The sequence below is a fragment of the Vanrija albida genome, assembly GCF_041260175.1.
Source record: "Vanrija albida strain AlHP1 chromosome Unknown contig_2, whole genome shotgun sequence".
NCBI lineage: Eukaryota > Fungi > Basidiomycota > Tremellomycetes > Trichosporonales > Trichosporonaceae > Vanrija > Vanrija albida.
In genome coordinates this window covers 1,916,737-1,932,863 of record NW_027191421.1, presented here as the reverse complement: position 1 = coordinate 1,932,863, position 16,127 = coordinate 1,916,737, and the positions used below count along the sequence as shown (strand labels likewise).

The 16,127-nt window shown below is 62.4% G+C and overlaps 6 protein-coding genes across 6 annotated transcripts; 3 read left to right on the top strand and 3 right to left on the bottom strand.

Annotated features, from left to right (window-relative positions):
* Window positions 1–544: 544 nt before the first annotated feature.
* On the top strand, window positions 545–2,849 carry Q8F55_002392 (uncharacterized protein; the record flags this gene model as incomplete). Its single annotated transcript, XM_069350994.1, has 6 exons — window positions 545–1,152; window positions 1,197–1,384; window positions 1,419–1,794; window positions 1,829–1,998; window positions 2,037–2,125; window positions 2,163–2,849. The coding sequence occupies 6 exons, from the start codon at window positions 545–547 to the stop codon at window positions 2,847–2,849; spliced, it is 2,118 nt and encodes a 705-aa protein (XP_069211380.1).
* A 59-nt stretch (window positions 2,850–2,908) lies between these two features.
* Q8F55_002391 (uncharacterized protein) lies at window positions 2,909–5,797 on the bottom strand (the record flags this gene model as incomplete). Its single annotated transcript, XM_069350993.1, has 2 exons — window positions 2,909–4,816; window positions 4,853–5,797. The coding sequence occupies 2 exons, from the start codon at window positions 5,795–5,797 to the stop codon at window positions 2,909–2,911; spliced, it is 2,853 nt and encodes a 950-aa protein (XP_069211379.1).
* A 238-nt stretch (window positions 5,798–6,035) lies between these two features.
* On the top strand, window positions 6,036–6,783 carry rex2 (Phosphatidylinositol 3,4,5-trisphosphate-dependent Rac exchanger 2 protein; the record flags this gene model as incomplete). The annotated part of the gene is made up of 4 exons (XM_069350992.1): window positions 6,036–6,080; window positions 6,117–6,256; window positions 6,302–6,548; window positions 6,583–6,783. The coding sequence occupies 4 exons, from the start codon at window positions 6,036–6,038 to the stop codon at window positions 6,781–6,783; spliced, it is 633 nt and encodes a 210-aa protein (XP_069211378.1).
* Window positions 6,784–6,799: 16 nt separating this feature from the next.
* Window positions 6,800–7,624, bottom strand: Q8F55_002389 (uncharacterized protein; the record flags this gene model as incomplete). The annotated part of the gene is made up of 5 exons (XM_069350991.1): window positions 6,800–6,942; window positions 6,978–7,110; window positions 7,158–7,188; window positions 7,235–7,418; window positions 7,453–7,624. The coding sequence occupies 5 exons, from the start codon at window positions 7,622–7,624 to the stop codon at window positions 6,800–6,802; spliced, it is 663 nt and encodes a 220-aa protein (XP_069211377.1).
* A 305-nt stretch (window positions 7,625–7,929) lies between these two features.
* Q8F55_002388 (uncharacterized protein) lies at window positions 7,930–9,329 on the bottom strand (the record flags this gene model as incomplete). The annotated part of the gene is made up of 5 exons (XM_069350990.1): window positions 7,930–8,009; window positions 8,253–8,500; window positions 8,538–8,638; window positions 8,678–9,254; window positions 9,292–9,329. 5 exons carry the CDS (start codon window positions 9,327–9,329, stop codon window positions 7,930–7,932), a joined length of 1,044 nt encoding a protein of 347 aa, XP_069211376.1.
* A 1,540-nt stretch (window positions 9,330–10,869) lies between these two features.
* SSB1 (Heat shock protein ssb1) lies at window positions 10,870–15,136 on the top strand (the record flags this gene model as incomplete). The annotated part of the gene is made up of 16 exons (XM_069350989.1): window positions 10,870–11,062; window positions 11,104–11,337; window positions 11,391–11,548; window positions 11,579–11,615; window positions 11,661–11,749; window positions 12,250–12,262; window positions 12,321–12,383; window positions 12,442–12,494; window positions 12,552–12,564; window positions 12,614–12,679; window positions 12,735–13,008; window positions 13,045–13,830; window positions 14,015–14,025; window positions 14,104–14,107; window positions 14,588–14,783; window positions 14,831–15,136. 16 exons carry the CDS (start codon window positions 10,870–10,872, stop codon window positions 15,134–15,136), a joined length of 2,496 nt encoding a protein of 831 aa, XP_069211375.1.
* Window positions 15,137–16,127: the final 991 nt, after the last annotated feature.

The following is a 16,127-nucleotide window of genomic DNA, read 5'->3' as shown; positions in this document are numbered from 1 at the left end:
CGTGGGCGATGGCCGTGCAAGAGGGGGAATGGGGCGGCCACCGAACTGACTGCTGACCTCTGAGCTGCCTACGACTTGGTTCAGACCTGTGCCATAGCCTATCTCCATCTATTGTTATCGAGGTGAGGCCGCGCAGGAGGAAAAATGCCGCAAGCCAGCTGGCAACAGCTCGTCGATCCCCCACGCTCGACGAAGCCTTGGCACCGAGTGCCCTCCGGTGTGCATTCCACATGCACCCACCTGTAGCCCACCCACAGCCTAGTCCTTGCCGCCATCCTAGTCGTGATTGTGGACTCGGAGCGCGGTCGACGGCTCGGAAGACGACGACGAGCCCAATCCCGAGGTTGCGGGGCACCGGCTTCACGTGAATGCCCGCCGATGTCATTTGGCCTCGTACGTGGGCTTGTTTTGGGGCAACTCGCTCTTGTCCACGGCCGCCGCCGCCGCAGTGCACAGACTCTGCTCTTGTCATTTCCCTCGAGCCAAGTCGGCTCACTTTTATCAACAGGCTGCCCAGAACATGTTCTAGACCACCCCACGCACAATGGAGAGCGAGCATCCCTCGGCGCCCTCGGGGCCAAAGGCCACACTGTCCAAGGCCGCCGCGTCCCACCCCATCCTCTTCGACACGCTCCTCCTCGTCCTCCTCCGGCTCGTGTATGCCCTCCTTGCCCGGCGCTACCTGCTCGCGACGCTCAACCCGACGCTGCGCAGCCTCTCAACTCAGGACGACAACGTGCTCCCGCTCCAGGCCGACTCTTATCGCGGCCACTCGAGCGCGACGCGCGGGCTGCTCCAGAACCAGTCGGACGCCGAGCTCGAGCCCGAGTCGACCGACGCCGATTCCCCCTCGTCCTCGTACCCGCCGTCTCCTCGCCCGCGCCGAACCCAGCCCGACGCCACGCCGTTCCGGCACCGCTCAGCGAGCAGCGCCCAGCGCGACCCGCACACGCCCGGCTCGCGCACCCCGCTCGAAGAGGACTCGCAGGGCATCGAGCTAGCCCAGCTCTCGGCCCGGCTGCGCGACGCTGGGTCAAGCGCACGCCGGGGCGGTGTACAGGTTCTCGAGCTGGCGCACGGTCGCGCGGCCTCGGCGGGCGCCGGGTCCAAGAGCACAAAGGTCGCGCGGAGGGGGCTCAGTCGCATCGCACGGTGAGTGAGGGGCCGGCCGGCCGGGACGCGCTGACGTGATGCAGCATCGTCTTCTCGCTCGCGTTTGCCGAGAGCATGAACATTGTCACGCTGGTCGTGTTCCACGCGCTCGGGTTTCTGCACGCGCACGCGCGCCAGGTCAACTTCTCCGTGTCGCTGCACATCCTCCTCGGGATCATCTTGCTGGTTGTGCCGCTGGTTCAGTGCCTGCTCTTGACGTATAGGTCGAAAGGTGAGCGGCGTCTTGGAGACGTCACTGACGCCAGACTCGACGACCGCGTCGACAAAGTCGTCGTCTTTGCCGTTCACGAGCCGCCTGCTCATCTCGCTCATCCCCTTCGCGCTGTATGTCTTCCTGTTTACGCGCATCCCGCCGTACATCACGGTCACGGCGGTCCCGCCGCGCGAGATCGCCAACGCGACAACACCAGCCGACGCGGGCGGCAACGGCACCGCGTCGATCGGCGACGCGCTAGTCGAGTGGAGTACGTCGGGCCCGGAGGGGTGGGAGCGCGGCGGGTGGCTCGCCTCGAGCCTCGGGCGCGTCGTCGTCCTCGGCGTGGTCGTCATCGCCGGCCTGTCGGGCGTCGGTGCAATCGTCACCGCGTGGGACTATCTGGAACAAGCGCGCGGCGCTGGAAGGTAGGCGCGTCGTCGGCACAGCTGCTGACTCCAGGCCACCCGTCACCGACGCCGACGTGCTCCAGGCCGAGCGGTCGCTCTACCGCATCCGCCACGACATCGTCGCCAAGCGCGAGGAGATTGCCCGCGTCTCGTCCAGCGATGCTTCCGCCACGTCTGGCGGGGGCTGGATGACCAGAGTGTTTGGCTCCAAGGCTGATCAAGGCAGGTTGCAAACCGCTCGACCCAGCTGACCAGCGCAGAGGCCAACTCCCTGCGCTCTGAACTACAAGGCCTCCAGCTCATGGAGTCGGACGTGATGCGCTCGCTCTCGTCGCTCAAGGCGAGGAATGTGCGTTGGCGCCTCCCAGCATCGCTAACGCTCCCAGAAGCGCCAAGGGTTCCGGCACACGCTCCGCGGCGCAGCGTACAACGTGCTAGGCTACGTCTTTGCGCTGTACTGCGCCGCGCGCCTCGCCATGTGCCTCGTGTCCATCTTCGTCGCGCCGCTCGCGACGGGCCGCATCCCCGAGGCCGAGGGCCACACGGGCAGCGGCAATACCAACGGCGACTGGATCTCGTTCGCCGTCGCGCTCGGGCTCGCGCACCTGCCGTTCGGGCACGGCGTCGACGTCGCGGCCTGTTCGCGCGCCATCTCGCTCCTCATGACCGGGCTGCTCATCCTCTCCTCGCTCGCAATGGTGCTCCGCTGGCTCAGCCGCATGCTGCGCCTCACGAGCAAGTCGGTCGGCGCCGGCTTCCTCCTCCTCACCCTCGGCCAGCTGTTCGCAACCTACACCATCTCGCTGCTCGTGCAGCTGCGCAGCTCGATCCCCCCGGCGCCGCTCGTCGACGGCGACCCGTTCAACTCGGCCGCGGGCAACGGCACGGCCGTAGACAGCCCAAGCGACGACTCGCTCCTCCGCTCGCTCCCCGACTTTCGCGTCTTCGGCCGCCTCTTCGACGCAGTGTTTCTGCTCGCGGCCATCGGTGCAGGCCTGTACCGCTACATTGCGATGAAGGTGTCGAGCAGCGACGACGACGACGTGTACATCCACCGCGGGGAGCACGACTAGGCCGGCGCCGACGCGCCACAGCATCACAGCATAGCTTCATTAATACATTACAATACAGACTAGAGTGAATGCGCATGCAGGGTATCGTTGTGTTTGGTGTCGGCGACGCGGATCGGCACGGGCGGCGTGGCATTTGGGTTGTGGTACTCTGGCGGGTCGTCGTTGTGGCGGGGGTTGTTGTCGAAGCCGAGGGCGTGGAGCGACCCCGCGGCCCTGCTCGACGTGCGGTGCGCGAGCGGCGACCTCGCGCCTCCGGCCTCGTCGTCGACCTCGCTCGCGCTCGCGCCGCCACTCGTGCTCGCCACGTCGCCGCTCAGCCCGTCCTCGGTGCCCCACTGCGAGTCGTCGTGCTCGCTGCCGCGGGCGCGAACGCGCGCAGGCGACGCCGCGCGGCCCGCGCGCCCGTTGGCGTTGGGGGACGTCGCCGCCGCCGAGACGGGCGACACGCCCTCGCCCTCGCTGCTCTCGTCGCCGCGCCGTCTCATGGCGTGCAGGTGCGAGCTGCGGGCTAGCCGGCGCCCGCTGCCCCCTGTGCGGGGGTGCAGCGCCAGCCGTGAGCGGTTGGCCAGCGGGCTCAGCGCCGCGCCGATCGACGGGCTGTCCTCGTCGTCGGCGAGCCCGAACGCCGACGCGAACGTCGCGCTATCGGCGATGGTTACGGAGCGGGTCGCGAGCCGCCGCCGGTGGCTGTGGCTGCCTGATACGTTTTCGGCGCGGCGCACGCTCGACGTGCGCGACAGCGACGGCGTCGTGCGGCTGCGCTGCGCGGCCAGCCGCTGCGCGTGCTGGCTGTGGTTGATTGTCGGGGTTATTGCTGGGCTACCCGCGCCAGACTGGTCGCGGCTCGACACCGGGGACGGCACGTCAATGACCAGCCCCGCCAGCGGGCCGGTCGACAGGCGCTTCTGGTGGCGCGAGCGGCCCTGCTCGGCCGTGCCGCGGCGCACCTCGGCCAGGCTGCGCAGCAGCTCGTCGATAGTCTCGCTCTTGGTCGCGACGCCGACGCCGATGATGATGAGGATGATGACGAGCTGTGCGAGGCTGCGCCGCCGCTCGTACCCCAGCTCGTCGTGCAGCACGCGCAGGTGCGACTCGATGGTGCGCCGCTCGGCGTCCATGCTGGCGCGCATGCGCTCGACCTGGGTCACGACGCGGCCGAGGCGCTCCTCGTGCCGCATGCGGTCCATCTCCCAGCGGTGCGCGTCGTCCTCGACGGCTCGCGCCTGCGCCACCTCCCACCGCTTCTCGGCGCGCGCCAGCGCCGTGCGTAATGCCTTGCCGTGCTCGTCGATGTACCGCGCCACGAGAGTCGAGTTGCCCTCGAGCGCTGTCAGGCGGCGGATGATGAAGGCGTAGATTGATTCTGATGAGTCGGACTTGGGCGGCTGCGAGCGCACGTAGCCCGAGCTCGAGGGTGGCGAGTTTGCCTGCGGCGCGTTGGCTGGGGGCGGCGCAGGCCCGTTGGGCTCGACGTTCTCGGCCGGTGGCGGCGAAGGAGGCGGCTTGGCAGCTCCGCCTCCTTCCACATCGTCGTCGGCTGCAGACGGTGGCGGGGAGGCGGCTGCCGCCGCCTGACTTGGCACCGAGCAGTCGATCGGCGCCTCGGGCGAGAACAGCGCGGCGCCGCTCATCCTCCGCGCCTGCTCCTGCACGAGCTTTTCGAGCTCGCACAGCTCGCGTTCGCGCCGCTCGTCGTCCTCGCGCTCCTTGAGGTCCCGCTCGCGTGTCTGGTGGACTTCGGCCTCGCGCTCCCGCTCCCGCTGCAGCTCGCGCTCGCGCGCCTTCTCCTGTTCTCTGGCGCCACGCGCAGCCGCGAGCCGCTTCTGCTCCATCTTGAACGCGTCCATCTGGTTCATGCCGTACACCTTGAGCTGCGACACGGGGCAGTAGTACTCGGTGCCGTAGAACGAGGGGAAGTCGAGGCGGACGAAGCGGTGAAACGACGTTGGCTCGGAGAGCTGGAACGACTGGTGGGTTAGCACAAGCAGCTTCATAGCACCCACCTGCACACCGCGGACATTCTTGCCGACAAACGTGGCGACCTCGGTCCACGCGCCCGGGCCGTCCCCAGCCTCTTCATCGCCGACACTCAGCCGGATTTCACGCACGACGCCCGAGAAGAACTCCCACACGGCGAGCTCCATCGCCTCGATGCGGATCTCGTCGCACAGCTCCACCACCACGTAGTGCTGCTGCGCGCGGCACGGCGTGAGCATGTACCTGTCGCGCGACTTGTGTAAGATTGACGACGCGTGCTGCGTCTGCGGCGACGACGAGAGCACGCGCGCCGAGCAGTCGGGCGAGGCATAGTTGTATCGGTGGGGCTGCGGCAACGGCGGCGGCTTGGGATCTGTCCCTCCCACCGCTGGAGTGTTTGGCCCTGGAGCGGCAGTAGCGCCCAGCGTCGACGAGTTGATCTCTGGCGACAGCGGGGGCGGAGCGTCGTCCGTCTTGGGCAGCGCCTCGGAGTCGTTCGTGCCGTCGCGAGGTCGGGGAGCCGTCGCACCGCCCTCGTCGGCGCCCTCTACCTCATCGGGCTCGCACTCCTCCTCGTCGACATCGTCGTCCTCGGCCTCCTTGCGCCGCCTCCACTCTTCAAAGCTCTCAAACTCCTCGTCGTCGGGCGCCTCCGCCTGCTGTGGGCCAGCGTCGATCCCTTGCCCGAGCCGCAGCGCGCCGTCCACGGCGTCGGGGTTGGCCTTGGCCCACGGCGGGGGCAGGTCCGAGCTGGACAGCTGCGCCGGGCACTGCTCGCGGAACCACGCCCAGGGCTCGATGGGCGAGACGCCGCCGCGCTCGAAGGGGTCGGGGTCGAGAGCCGTCCAGCTGCGCAGCCCCCGCAGCGATGGCGACGACGACGTGTGGTTGGGCTGCAGGGCGTCCGGCGACGCCGATGCAGTCAAGGCGAGGATGAGATGCACCAGATGTAGCGGTAGCAGCGGCCTCATCGTGTTCGGGCCCTTGCACTTGATGGAGAGCGCCTTGATGGACGGGTGTGTCGAATGATGGGGAGTGGAAGGAGCTGCGGCGGGCGAGATTGCGACTTGGTGCTCTCGGCTGTCGGGCTCTGGGCCGGGCGGGCCACAAAGTCAACTGACGGCGTGGAGACCCCAGATGTCCACACCATGACCCACCTTGAATTTCCAGGTTGCAGTACCTCCCACACTTCCACTCCACCACATCACAATGTCGCGCAGCCCGCTCACGTATGATGACGGCCCCATGGTCTGGGTGGGTATCCGAACCCTGTGGAAGCTGACCCACCAGGTCGACTGCGAGATGACGGGCCTCGACGTGGCCAACGACCGGATCATCGAAATCGCCGTCATCATCACCGACGGGCACCTCAACCCCGTCGACGAGGGCATCAGCTACGTGATCAACACGCCGAAGGAGGTGCTGGACGGGTGCGTCGACTGACTGATACCTCCGCCGGCAACTCACGCCGCCAGCATGAACGAGTGGTGTGTCAACCAGCACGGCAAGTCGGGCCTCACGCAGGCGTGCCTCGACTCGCCGCACTCGTACGACGACGTAACGGCCAAGGTGGTCGAGTACATCCAGCGCTGGATCCCCGAGCGCGGCGCCGGCCTGCTCGCCGGCAGCTCGGTGCACGCCGACATGCGGTTCCTGCTCGTCGGCATGCCGGCCGTCATGGCGCACCTGTCGTACCGCATCGTCGACGTGTCGTCGGTCAAGGTGGGCGCCTGGCTTCTGTTCATGCTGACTCCAGGAAATCGCGCGGCGGTGGTATCCTTCTCTCGTGCGCAAGGAGAAGGAGAGCCGCGCGGCCGAGTCGAGCCACCGCGCGCTCGACGACATCCGCGCCAGCATCCGCGAGCTGCAGTTCTACCAGACTAACATCTTTGTGCCTATCGAATCTGGGCCCGCGCCAAGTGCGCTGCGGGATGCCGAGCTGAAAACAGCCGTCTAATCTACCAGCTAGCTGGCTACTCGAAGCTCTTGTAGACGATCACGGCGTCGACGTACTCCTCTGTGCCGTTGGGGCCCGTCTTGAGGCGGCCAGCCTTGGGGATGAGTCCGGCGCGCGTAAAGCCCAGCTTGTCCCACAGCCGGAGCGATGCAACGTTGTCTTGTCGTGAGCGCGGAACAGCGGGGCATACGTACTGCTGTAGACGAGGTTGAAGACCGAGCTCTTGTACCCCAGCTTGGGGGCGTACACGAGGAAGCTCTCGGCGAGCGCGTTGCCGATCTTGCGGCCGCGCTGCGACGGCGGGACGATGAAGCCGGCGTTGCAGTTCTGAGGGATCAGCGGTCCGCCAGGCCAAGTAACGCAAGGCAACTCACGTGGCTGCTCCGTCCTGGGTAGTTTGGCTTGCTGGGCCGGTCAGCTGTGGACACGACGCGCACTGAGAACCACGCACATGTAGTACACGCCGCCCGTGCACTCCTCCCAGGACCTGCCTGCGCGCGCGTCCTCGAGCATCTTGAGCGAGCCGACGTCGACCGACGCCGGCGAGACGATGGCGACAATGGTCGTCGAGTTGAAGAAGTATGCCACGAACTGGTCGCGCGTCATCTGGTCTTCTTGCGGGTACGATTTGCCCTCTGGGCGTCAGCGTCGCCGCGCGCGCCCACACACCCTCAATCTCCTTGTTGAAGATGCCAAACAGGTAGTCGATGAGCTCTGGGTCCGCGTCGGCGCCCTGCACCGCGTGCGTTGTGAGCACTAGGTCGCCGGGCAGGGTGTACGACAGCACGGGGAGGGGGCCGGTGCTGCCTGCAGGCGCCTTGATCGCTCCGTATGCCGACATGTTGCTGGGTCTATGGGTCTGCTTTAGTTTGTTCTGCGAGATGCAGGCAGGTGGTGGGTGATGCGTTTTATACCGGCGAGGTTGCGTCAGTCGGGCCGAAGTGGAGCGGCCACCGTTTCAGGATCCGCCTCTCGACCAGTTGGCCGGAGTTGGCCGCAGGCAGTTTTTGTGACTTAGGTGCTGCCACTGCTCACGTCAAGCTGCCTACAAGATTGGCATCTATGATATCGTTTAGGGGATACTTGGACCTCGGCCATGCTGTTAGGTCTTGGCAGTGGCGAGGCGGCCTAAAGCCACGACAACACTCATGCCCCGCGGGCGACCTTGGTCACGCCAACACGCGCATCAAGGGTCCGCCTCAGCGTCTCGTACTGGTACTCGAGCGCTGACTTGTCAGCAGCAGGCAAGACGACAACTCACTAGAACTGGGCCATGTGGACACTAGGCTGTCCAGGGACTCGCATACCATGCTGAGGACCACCGTGGCATCCGTATCAAACACCTGAGGGGCTTGGGCAGCGAACTGCAGAGCGCTACTTGTGTCAATGGTGGATCGATGGGAGCACTCACGTATGCGCAGTGCACAAGTACCACCGCGATCGGCTAGGATCCGTGTTCGGAGACGCACTGGCAGCGGGCGACGCGTGAGCAGCAGTCAACACAGCCTCTTGATAACGGAACCAGTCTCGGATCTCGAGAGAAGACAGGTCACCGAGGTGGCCGCGCGTTGCAACGACCCAGTCATTGGTCTTCCAGATGTGGGCCTGAAGGTACGGGTTGTGGGGAAGCAGCTCGGCACGATTCTGCACCGCATGGAGTTCACGAAGAACGTTGCGCCGAGACTCGGCGCTGAGCTGTTGGTTCGTGCCCTTGTACCTGGGAGGTCAGTCAGGCTCAAGGTTGCGTGTCGTACCAGAGCGAGATGGCCTGGTGGTAGAGTGACCACGGGCTTTTCGAGCAGAGGATGGTCTCTGACCCATCGTCTTGCTTCTTCACGGGGAAGAGCACGTCAAACTGCTTCAGTCAGAACAGGCGGCCCGTGGCTGCACCCACCTTTGTCGGGTCCGCGGAAATCATGTCGAGTGGTGGCTGGCCCATCATGCGTCTCCACACGCAGGCGTCGGCGGCCAATTGACTCAGAGTCCACCGCATTCGCAGAATCTCCTGTTGGCGAATTGAGAGTGGAGCCACCGTCCCCTGCTCCGTTGACTGGCCACGCTCGAGCTCGAGAGGCCAATGAATTGCAGACTGCCGAGGGCGAGCCAAGTCGCCCGCCTCCCAAATTGTGATGCAAGCCTTGGCACATGTGTCCATCAGACCCATAGCTGCGGCTGCGCGGGCGAGATTCTGGTGCGCATGAGGCTGGAACTCGAAAGCGACCAGAAGCAGAGCCGCCTGAGCCAAAGCTGGGTCGCGGTAGCCTTCCATGAGATATTGGTCGATGGCCTTGCTTGCCTGCTCCGCGTAATGGAGAGCGCGAAGCTGTCCCACCCTAGTACGGCCGTCCTGGATGAATGTAGTGTGCGCCAAGATGGCAAGGATTACGTGTGGCCCCAGTTGGCGAGAAAAGAATGCCTCGAAGAAGAGCCCCTGGTGGAAGAAGTTGAACCAAAGGTTGCGGTTCTCCAGGCTGCGGACAGTCAGCCATGATTCAACGTGCGACTCACAAGGCCTTGCAGTGCTTGAGAATAGTCGGTTCGCCCATCGAGTCGAAGTGAGTAGCAGACCATGTCCGGTGAACTCCTGCGGTTGTAGTTCGCTCTCCTGCATTGGTGCGACCCGGAGGCCATGGTGCAGCGCGGAGAGGGACAGGGGCATAGCTTCCGGTAGAGGCACCATGATCGCTGGGTGCCCAGTTGTTTTGATACTTCCGGTCTGGCCGCATCATGGACGAGGTTGAGCCACCCATGAATCTCCGTGGTGCTCTTGGTAGTCTCCCAGACGGCAGTCTGCTGAGAGGGGCTTGTTGGTTCGCCAGGGTGGCTCGGGGTTTGAGACGCCCTTCCGTCGTCAGACTATAGCCGAGGATTGTGAGTGTGGATACACGTTACTCACCTCCCGGCTCCTTGTCTGGACCCCGCCTCTTGATGACCGAGTCATAGGTGCACTTGAAGCCCTTCTTCTCACAGTTCAAGCAGCCTGGTCGTTCGCCGCTGCACCTGATTTTTCGTGTGCGGCTAGGTGAAGTGTCAACTGTGATACGCCGAGGGAAGACCAGTCTGGCTTGGGACTTGCCAGTGAGTGCACGAGATGAAGTTTGGCCGGCCATTCTTCCTCATATCAGGAGGTGCTGCGTATGGAGCCCGCCTGCCGAGCTCGCCAGTGGCCACAGTGGACATTGGAGTGGGTTGTGTTTGTCGTCGTGGAAGGGTGAATGGAAAAGAGAGAGAGTGTGTCAAAGGCGCTGTTGAATCGAAAAAGGAGGGTGAGTGATCAGTCGTTCATAAGTTCCCTTGGAGGTTGACCAGACTACCCCTCCCGGTCTGATCACCCAAACACGCCCAAAGGTGAGTGAGCAGACACGCGCGCGTGCGAGGCGAGCAGCTGTGCGACCCCCGTCGCGCCGTCGTGCCGTCGCCCCGTCGCATCGTCGCCCCCCCGTCGACTACAGCCTCCTCTCCCCTTCTCTCGTCGCCCCTTGAGCCCGCCCGCGTTATTGACCCCGCCGCAGCTTCCACGCCCACAGTAGCGCCCAGAATCGCGCCCCTGGCCACGCCCCCTACTCAATCACGCCCCGCTTGGTGATGAGCGCGCTCGTCCGTGTGGTTGATTCTCCCACTTCGGCGGAGCGGGTGGCCCACCAGAAGGCAACCAGAGGGGGGCAACGAAATGGGCGCACGAATTGAGTTGCCCGAAACACCGGGCGCGGAGTCAAGTTCTGGACTTGCAAGGATGGATGCGATGTGAAGAGAGAGTGGAAAGTGAGAAAGAAGAGAGAGAGAGCAAGAGAGAGGAGGGCAAAGTGGACACTGAGATGCACAAAGTGGAGGTCTGTGCCCACTCACACATTCAGGCACCAGGACTTGACTTGTCCCACCCTGCCCTTTTACCTTTACGCGTCACGACCCACCCACCCAGGGCGCCGCCATCATTGCACCTTCCTCCACCGCGCCTGTCTTCCGTGACGCGTCTTCCTTCGTCACTCCTTTCTTCATCCTCTTCATTCGTCCCACCTCCTTCCTCTTCACCTCTCACAACACGAACATTCGTCACCTGTATCGCCACCAATCATTGCAATACTATCCATGTCTGACGAGATCTTCGTTGTCCAAGCCATCCTCGCCAAATCGATCTACCGAGCTTATGGTCCCAACGGCCAGCTCGAGTCGCACTATCTTGTGCGATGGCAGGGCTATCCCCCAGAGGAAGACACATGGGAGCCGCGCTCCAGCCTCATGGTAGGGGCCGCCGAGTCTATCCAGGACTTTGACCGCATCGGTGAGTCGTCACGGCCTCCACGCTCTATTTCTAACGTTTAGGGACGCCATTCACACTCCTCGACGTGAGGACTCGTCGCAAGGTGCCAGAGTATCTCGTGCGATATGGAGTGGCCACCAGTGACATGCCCCATTCACCATTTTACCAGAGGTTCTGGAAAACGGAGCAGCAACTGAAAGGGTCGCTATCCAAGCAAGCAGTCATTCAGGCCATTCAAGAGCTTCGCAAAGCCAAAGGCCTTCCAACTACATCAACTTCAAAATCTCCCAACAAGTGTAAGCGTATCGTCATTTGTGAAACGATGGGGTCTGTCTGATTTCATTCACAGTGGAACGTCAAGGTGCCATCATTATTGGAGCTCGACGCGTCCCCCCGCGGGGCATAGCCCAAGCCCACAGCGAGTACCTCGTGCAATGGGGTGCCCAAAGCAAGAAGCAGTCACAATGGTTCAAACACTACCAGCTGAAGCAGGTCTTTGGTGGCAATGTGAGTCGAGCCATTCAAGACTTTCGCCAGCGCGAGGCTCGAACGCCATCAGCTTCTTCGCCTGAAGGTGAGTTGAGAATCAGTCGTTCTTGGACCTGTCTAAGTATTGCAGAGCCGTTGAACGAGTACGAACTGCAACGGCAGCGTAACATCGCCCACAATAGCTCCCTCCTGCTCGAACTGGGACTCGGGCCTGACATCGTGTGAAGCATTGCGAGGTGCTTCGACATCTGCTATCGGTGCTTACGCGTGACAGCAGGCCAAGAGAGTTCGTAGCGTTTGTTGTACCATGGTTGTAGAGTAGAGTGTAGAGTAGAGTGGAGCCCCGTTGAGCAACAGCTCAGACGAAGACAGGCACGAACGAAAGACAACGGTGCCACAGACAAGTGGCAAACTATTGCCGGCGGGATTTGTGGCACTTTTCAATTTACACGTCATTGAATGCCACTCCCTGCGCGGACAACAATTTTTTGTCGTCGCACTTGGAATTGTCAGGCGGATGGCGAGAGGCTGGCTGGCAGCGGGGGCTGAGGGGCGTGAGCCAGAGTCAAGAGGGTCCGCCCGCGAGGACGCATGCAGCACGACTTGCGCTGGGGCCAGTGGGAGCAGCAGCTTGGATGGAGCAGCCCGGGTGTCTGCGGCTGGCAGGCGTCCCTTTCAGAAAATACTTCTCTTCTTACCCAACCCAACTTCACTAAAAGGCAGATCCTTCAGGTGGGTACGAGGTCGCCCAGACGTCGTGTTCTTGACAGCTGACCATTCGCCTCGACAGCCAACAAAAAAAACTTAGCAAACATGTCCGCCGACGACGTCTTCGAGGGTGCCATCGGCATCGGTATGTGTTTGGGCGGGGCCGTGTGTTTGGTTGGGCGAGGTGCTGACCTTGCTCCTAGACCTTGGTACCACCTACTCGTGTGTTGGTGTCTGGGCCAACGACCGTGTTGAGGTGAGTGACGAGCGGGCTGGTGGTGGTTGTGAGCTGGATGGCTGACTTTGTGCCCAGATCATCGCCAACGGTAAATCTTCACATTTCATGGGGCTCGACTCGTACTAACAATTCTTCAGACCAGGGCAACCGTACCACCCCCTCGTACGTTGCCTTCACTGAGGGCGAGCGTCTCATCGGTGATGGTGAGTAGAACGATTGCGGCTGTGACGTTGGAAAGTTTTCTGACCCCGGTTCCAGCCGCCAAGAACCAGTCGGCCATGAACCCCCGCAACACCGTCTTCGACGCCAAGCGCCTTATCGGCCGCCGCTTCGACGACGCCGACGTCAAGAAGGACATCAAGCACTGGCCCTTCGCCGTTGTCGACAAGGAGGGCTCGCCCTACGTCGAGGTTGAGTACCTCGGTGAGAAGAAGACCTTCTCGCCCCAGGAGATCTCGGCCATGGTCCTCACCAAGATGAAGGACGTTGCCGAGGCCAAGATCGGCAAGGAGGTCAAGAAGGCCGTTGTCACGTAGGTGGACTTGTTGTTGCTGTAGCTTACACCCAGCGTCCCCGCCTACTTCAACGACTCGCAGCGTCTTGCTACCAAGGACGCCGGTGCCATCGCTGGCCTCGACGTTCTCCGTATCATCAACGAGCCCACTGCCGCCGCCATCGCCTACGGTCTTGACCAGAAGTCGGCCGAGGAGAAGACTGTCCTCATCTTCGACCTCGGAGGTGGTACTTTCGATGTCTCGCTCCTTACCATCACCGGTGGTGTCTTCGCCGTCAAGGCCACCGCTGGTGACACCCACCTTGGTGGTGAGGACTTCGACAACACCCTCCTTGAGCACTTCAAGGCCGAGTTCAAGCGCAAGAACAAGCTCGACATCTCCGAGGACCCCCGTGCCCTCCGTCGTCTCCGTTCGGCCTGTGAGCGTGCCAAGCGCACCCTCTCGTCGGTCACCCAGACCACCGTCGAGGTCGACTCGCTCTTCCAGGGCACCGACTTCTCGTCCAACATCACCCGTGCCCGTTTCGAGGAGATCAACGCCGCCGCCTTCAAGTCGACCGTTGACCCCGTCGAGAAGGTCCTCAAGGACTCGAAGATCCCCGCCGCCAAGGTCGACGACATTGTCCTCGTCGGTGGCTCCACCCGTATCCCCAAGATCCAGTCGCTCGTCTCCGAGTTCTTCGGCGGCCGCCAGCTCAACAAGTCGATCAACCCCGACGAGGCCGTCGCCTACGGTGCCGCCGTCCAGGGTGCCGTCCTTACCGGCCAGGCTTCCGACAAGACTGCCGACCTCCTCCTCCTCGACGTTGCCCCTCTCTCCCTCGGTGTCGCCATGCAGGGGTAAGTGGGATTGCGCGGATCGCTGGAATCGAATGCTGACGGATACTTCCTCCACTCGCGTCATTACGTAATCTTGATTCCGCCACACAGTGGTAAGTGGCACTTCCTCTCACACCTCCAACACTTCTTCGACTCTTCTACACCTCCTCTACATGTCTGGGACAGCTGCTGACGCGTGGAACAGACCTGTTCGGTGTCGTCGTGCCGCGTAACACGCCCATTCCTACCAACAAGTCGCGTGTCTTCACCACTGTCGAGGACAACCAGACCCAGGTGAGTGTTTTTGGGCGATTTTTGCTCTCTTCTCGACTTGGAACCCCTCTCTTCGCGTTTGAACAGCGCTGACATCCACCAGGTCCAATTTCCGATCTACGAGTTAGTGCCCAGAGGAGGAGAGGAAGATGAAGATGTCGAGGAGACGATCGTCGTCGACGAAGGGGAGGATGTTGGTCGAGTGTGGTGGTGGGCAGGAACAAAATTGCTCCCGCCCGACTCATACCACCCCTCGAGCCCTCCATCGCGCTCTCCTGTTGGCTTCTCGTCATAATGGGAGAACGACAGGAGGCCGTGGGTGATCACGGCCGAGGCTGATGACGACGGAGGCATGAGCTTGAGCAAAGTGCCACTGTCACAGGTTTACGTAATCACAAGACCTCCACCTGTGATTCCGCCACACTCGTCTTCTCACCCCTCCATCCTCTCCTCCATCTTCAGGCTCCCGTCGTCCTCTTGTGTACAATTTGCTAACACCACACAGGGGTGAGCGCACCACCTGCAAGGACAACCGTCTCCTCGGCGAGTTCGAGCTCTCGGGCATCCCCCCTATGCCCCGTGGCCAGGCCGAGCTCCTCACGACGTTCGAGGTTGATGCCAACGGTATCCTCAAGGTCACCGCTCAGGAGAAGTCGTCGGGCCGCAAGGCGAACATCACCATTAGCAACTCGGTTGGAAAGGTGACCATCAGCGACGTGTTCCGTTTGCATGTTCTGACGCTTCACAGCTCTCTGCCGACGAGATCGACGCCATGATCAAGGACGCCGAGCAGTTCAAGGCCGCCGACAAGGACTACACCGCCCGCCACGAGGCCAAGTCCGACCTCGAGTCGTACCTCCACACCGTTGAGCAGCAGATCTCGTCGCCCGAGCTCGCCTCGAAGATCAAGCGCGGAGCCAAGGCCCAGATCGAGTCCGAGATTGCCAAGGCTCTCGAGCTCCTCGAGCAGGAGGACGCCACCACCGACCAGTTCAAGAAGTCGTCGCTCCTCCTCAAGCGCGCCATGCAGAAGGCTCTTTCTGGCGGTCGCTAAGCCTTAACAGGCCTGTACTTTTGCTACATGCATTTTCATGAGGGAAGATCTGCACATTGTTTATAACCTCGAACGCCACCAGGCCTGTGCGGGATGGGGTGATAGTGCGGAGATCACGCTTTCCCCGTCATCCACAGTCGCCAGCAGCTCACTTACGTTTGTCGAGCGTCGGGGGAGCTGAGCTGACTCGAGGAAGGTGGTGGGTGACACACCTAATTCGGTGATAGTGTGGCAGTTTCTTTTCTTTTCTTTTTTTGGCATTATTCTCCAGTTTCTTCACATCCCAACCGCATGATACATCGGTATTGATAGGCACAGATTGAGTTGGGCTCTATCTATGTAACTGCTATTGGCACGCATAGTGACCGTCCACCTATGTATCTACCCGTATGCACACACCGGCATTCAAAAGTTGGGATCTCGTTGTCGGTGGTGGTAACTCGAAGATTATGTGCCGTCTCCGTCTCCCCCTTCTTCTGGCACCCGAAGAGCGAAGCAAGACGATGAGGACTCGTGTCGCCGCACACCCAAGGTCGCCCAAGGTCGCCCAAGGTCGCCCCAGTTCCAACCCGCTCCCTTCGGGTGCGGGAGCCTGCAGTGTCGTATCTCTGAGAGATGCTGTACACCTCGAACCTCGACACGACGAGGACCATGACCTCACCGTCAAGGTGTGTTATGGTTCTCTTGCAACACTGATAATAACTTGATTTTGAGAGTGCCTGCGGGCATTTCTCGGTGTCTACCGACAAGGGGGCGAGCGCCGTTTGGTTGGCGCCACTCGAATGGATTGGACCGCGCCGTGTTAGTTTACCGTCCCTCGGCTCTCAGCAAAGACGTCGACAGTGGCCGACTCCTAGACTGCCAACATGACGTAGAACTGCTACATGCCATCGAAATTGTTTCAGCCGAGTGTTGCCCGAGCCATCTCGATCTTGCCGAATAGCACCGACGGGGGTGATGAGTACGCTAGGTGCGAACGGCGGTGCAGGCT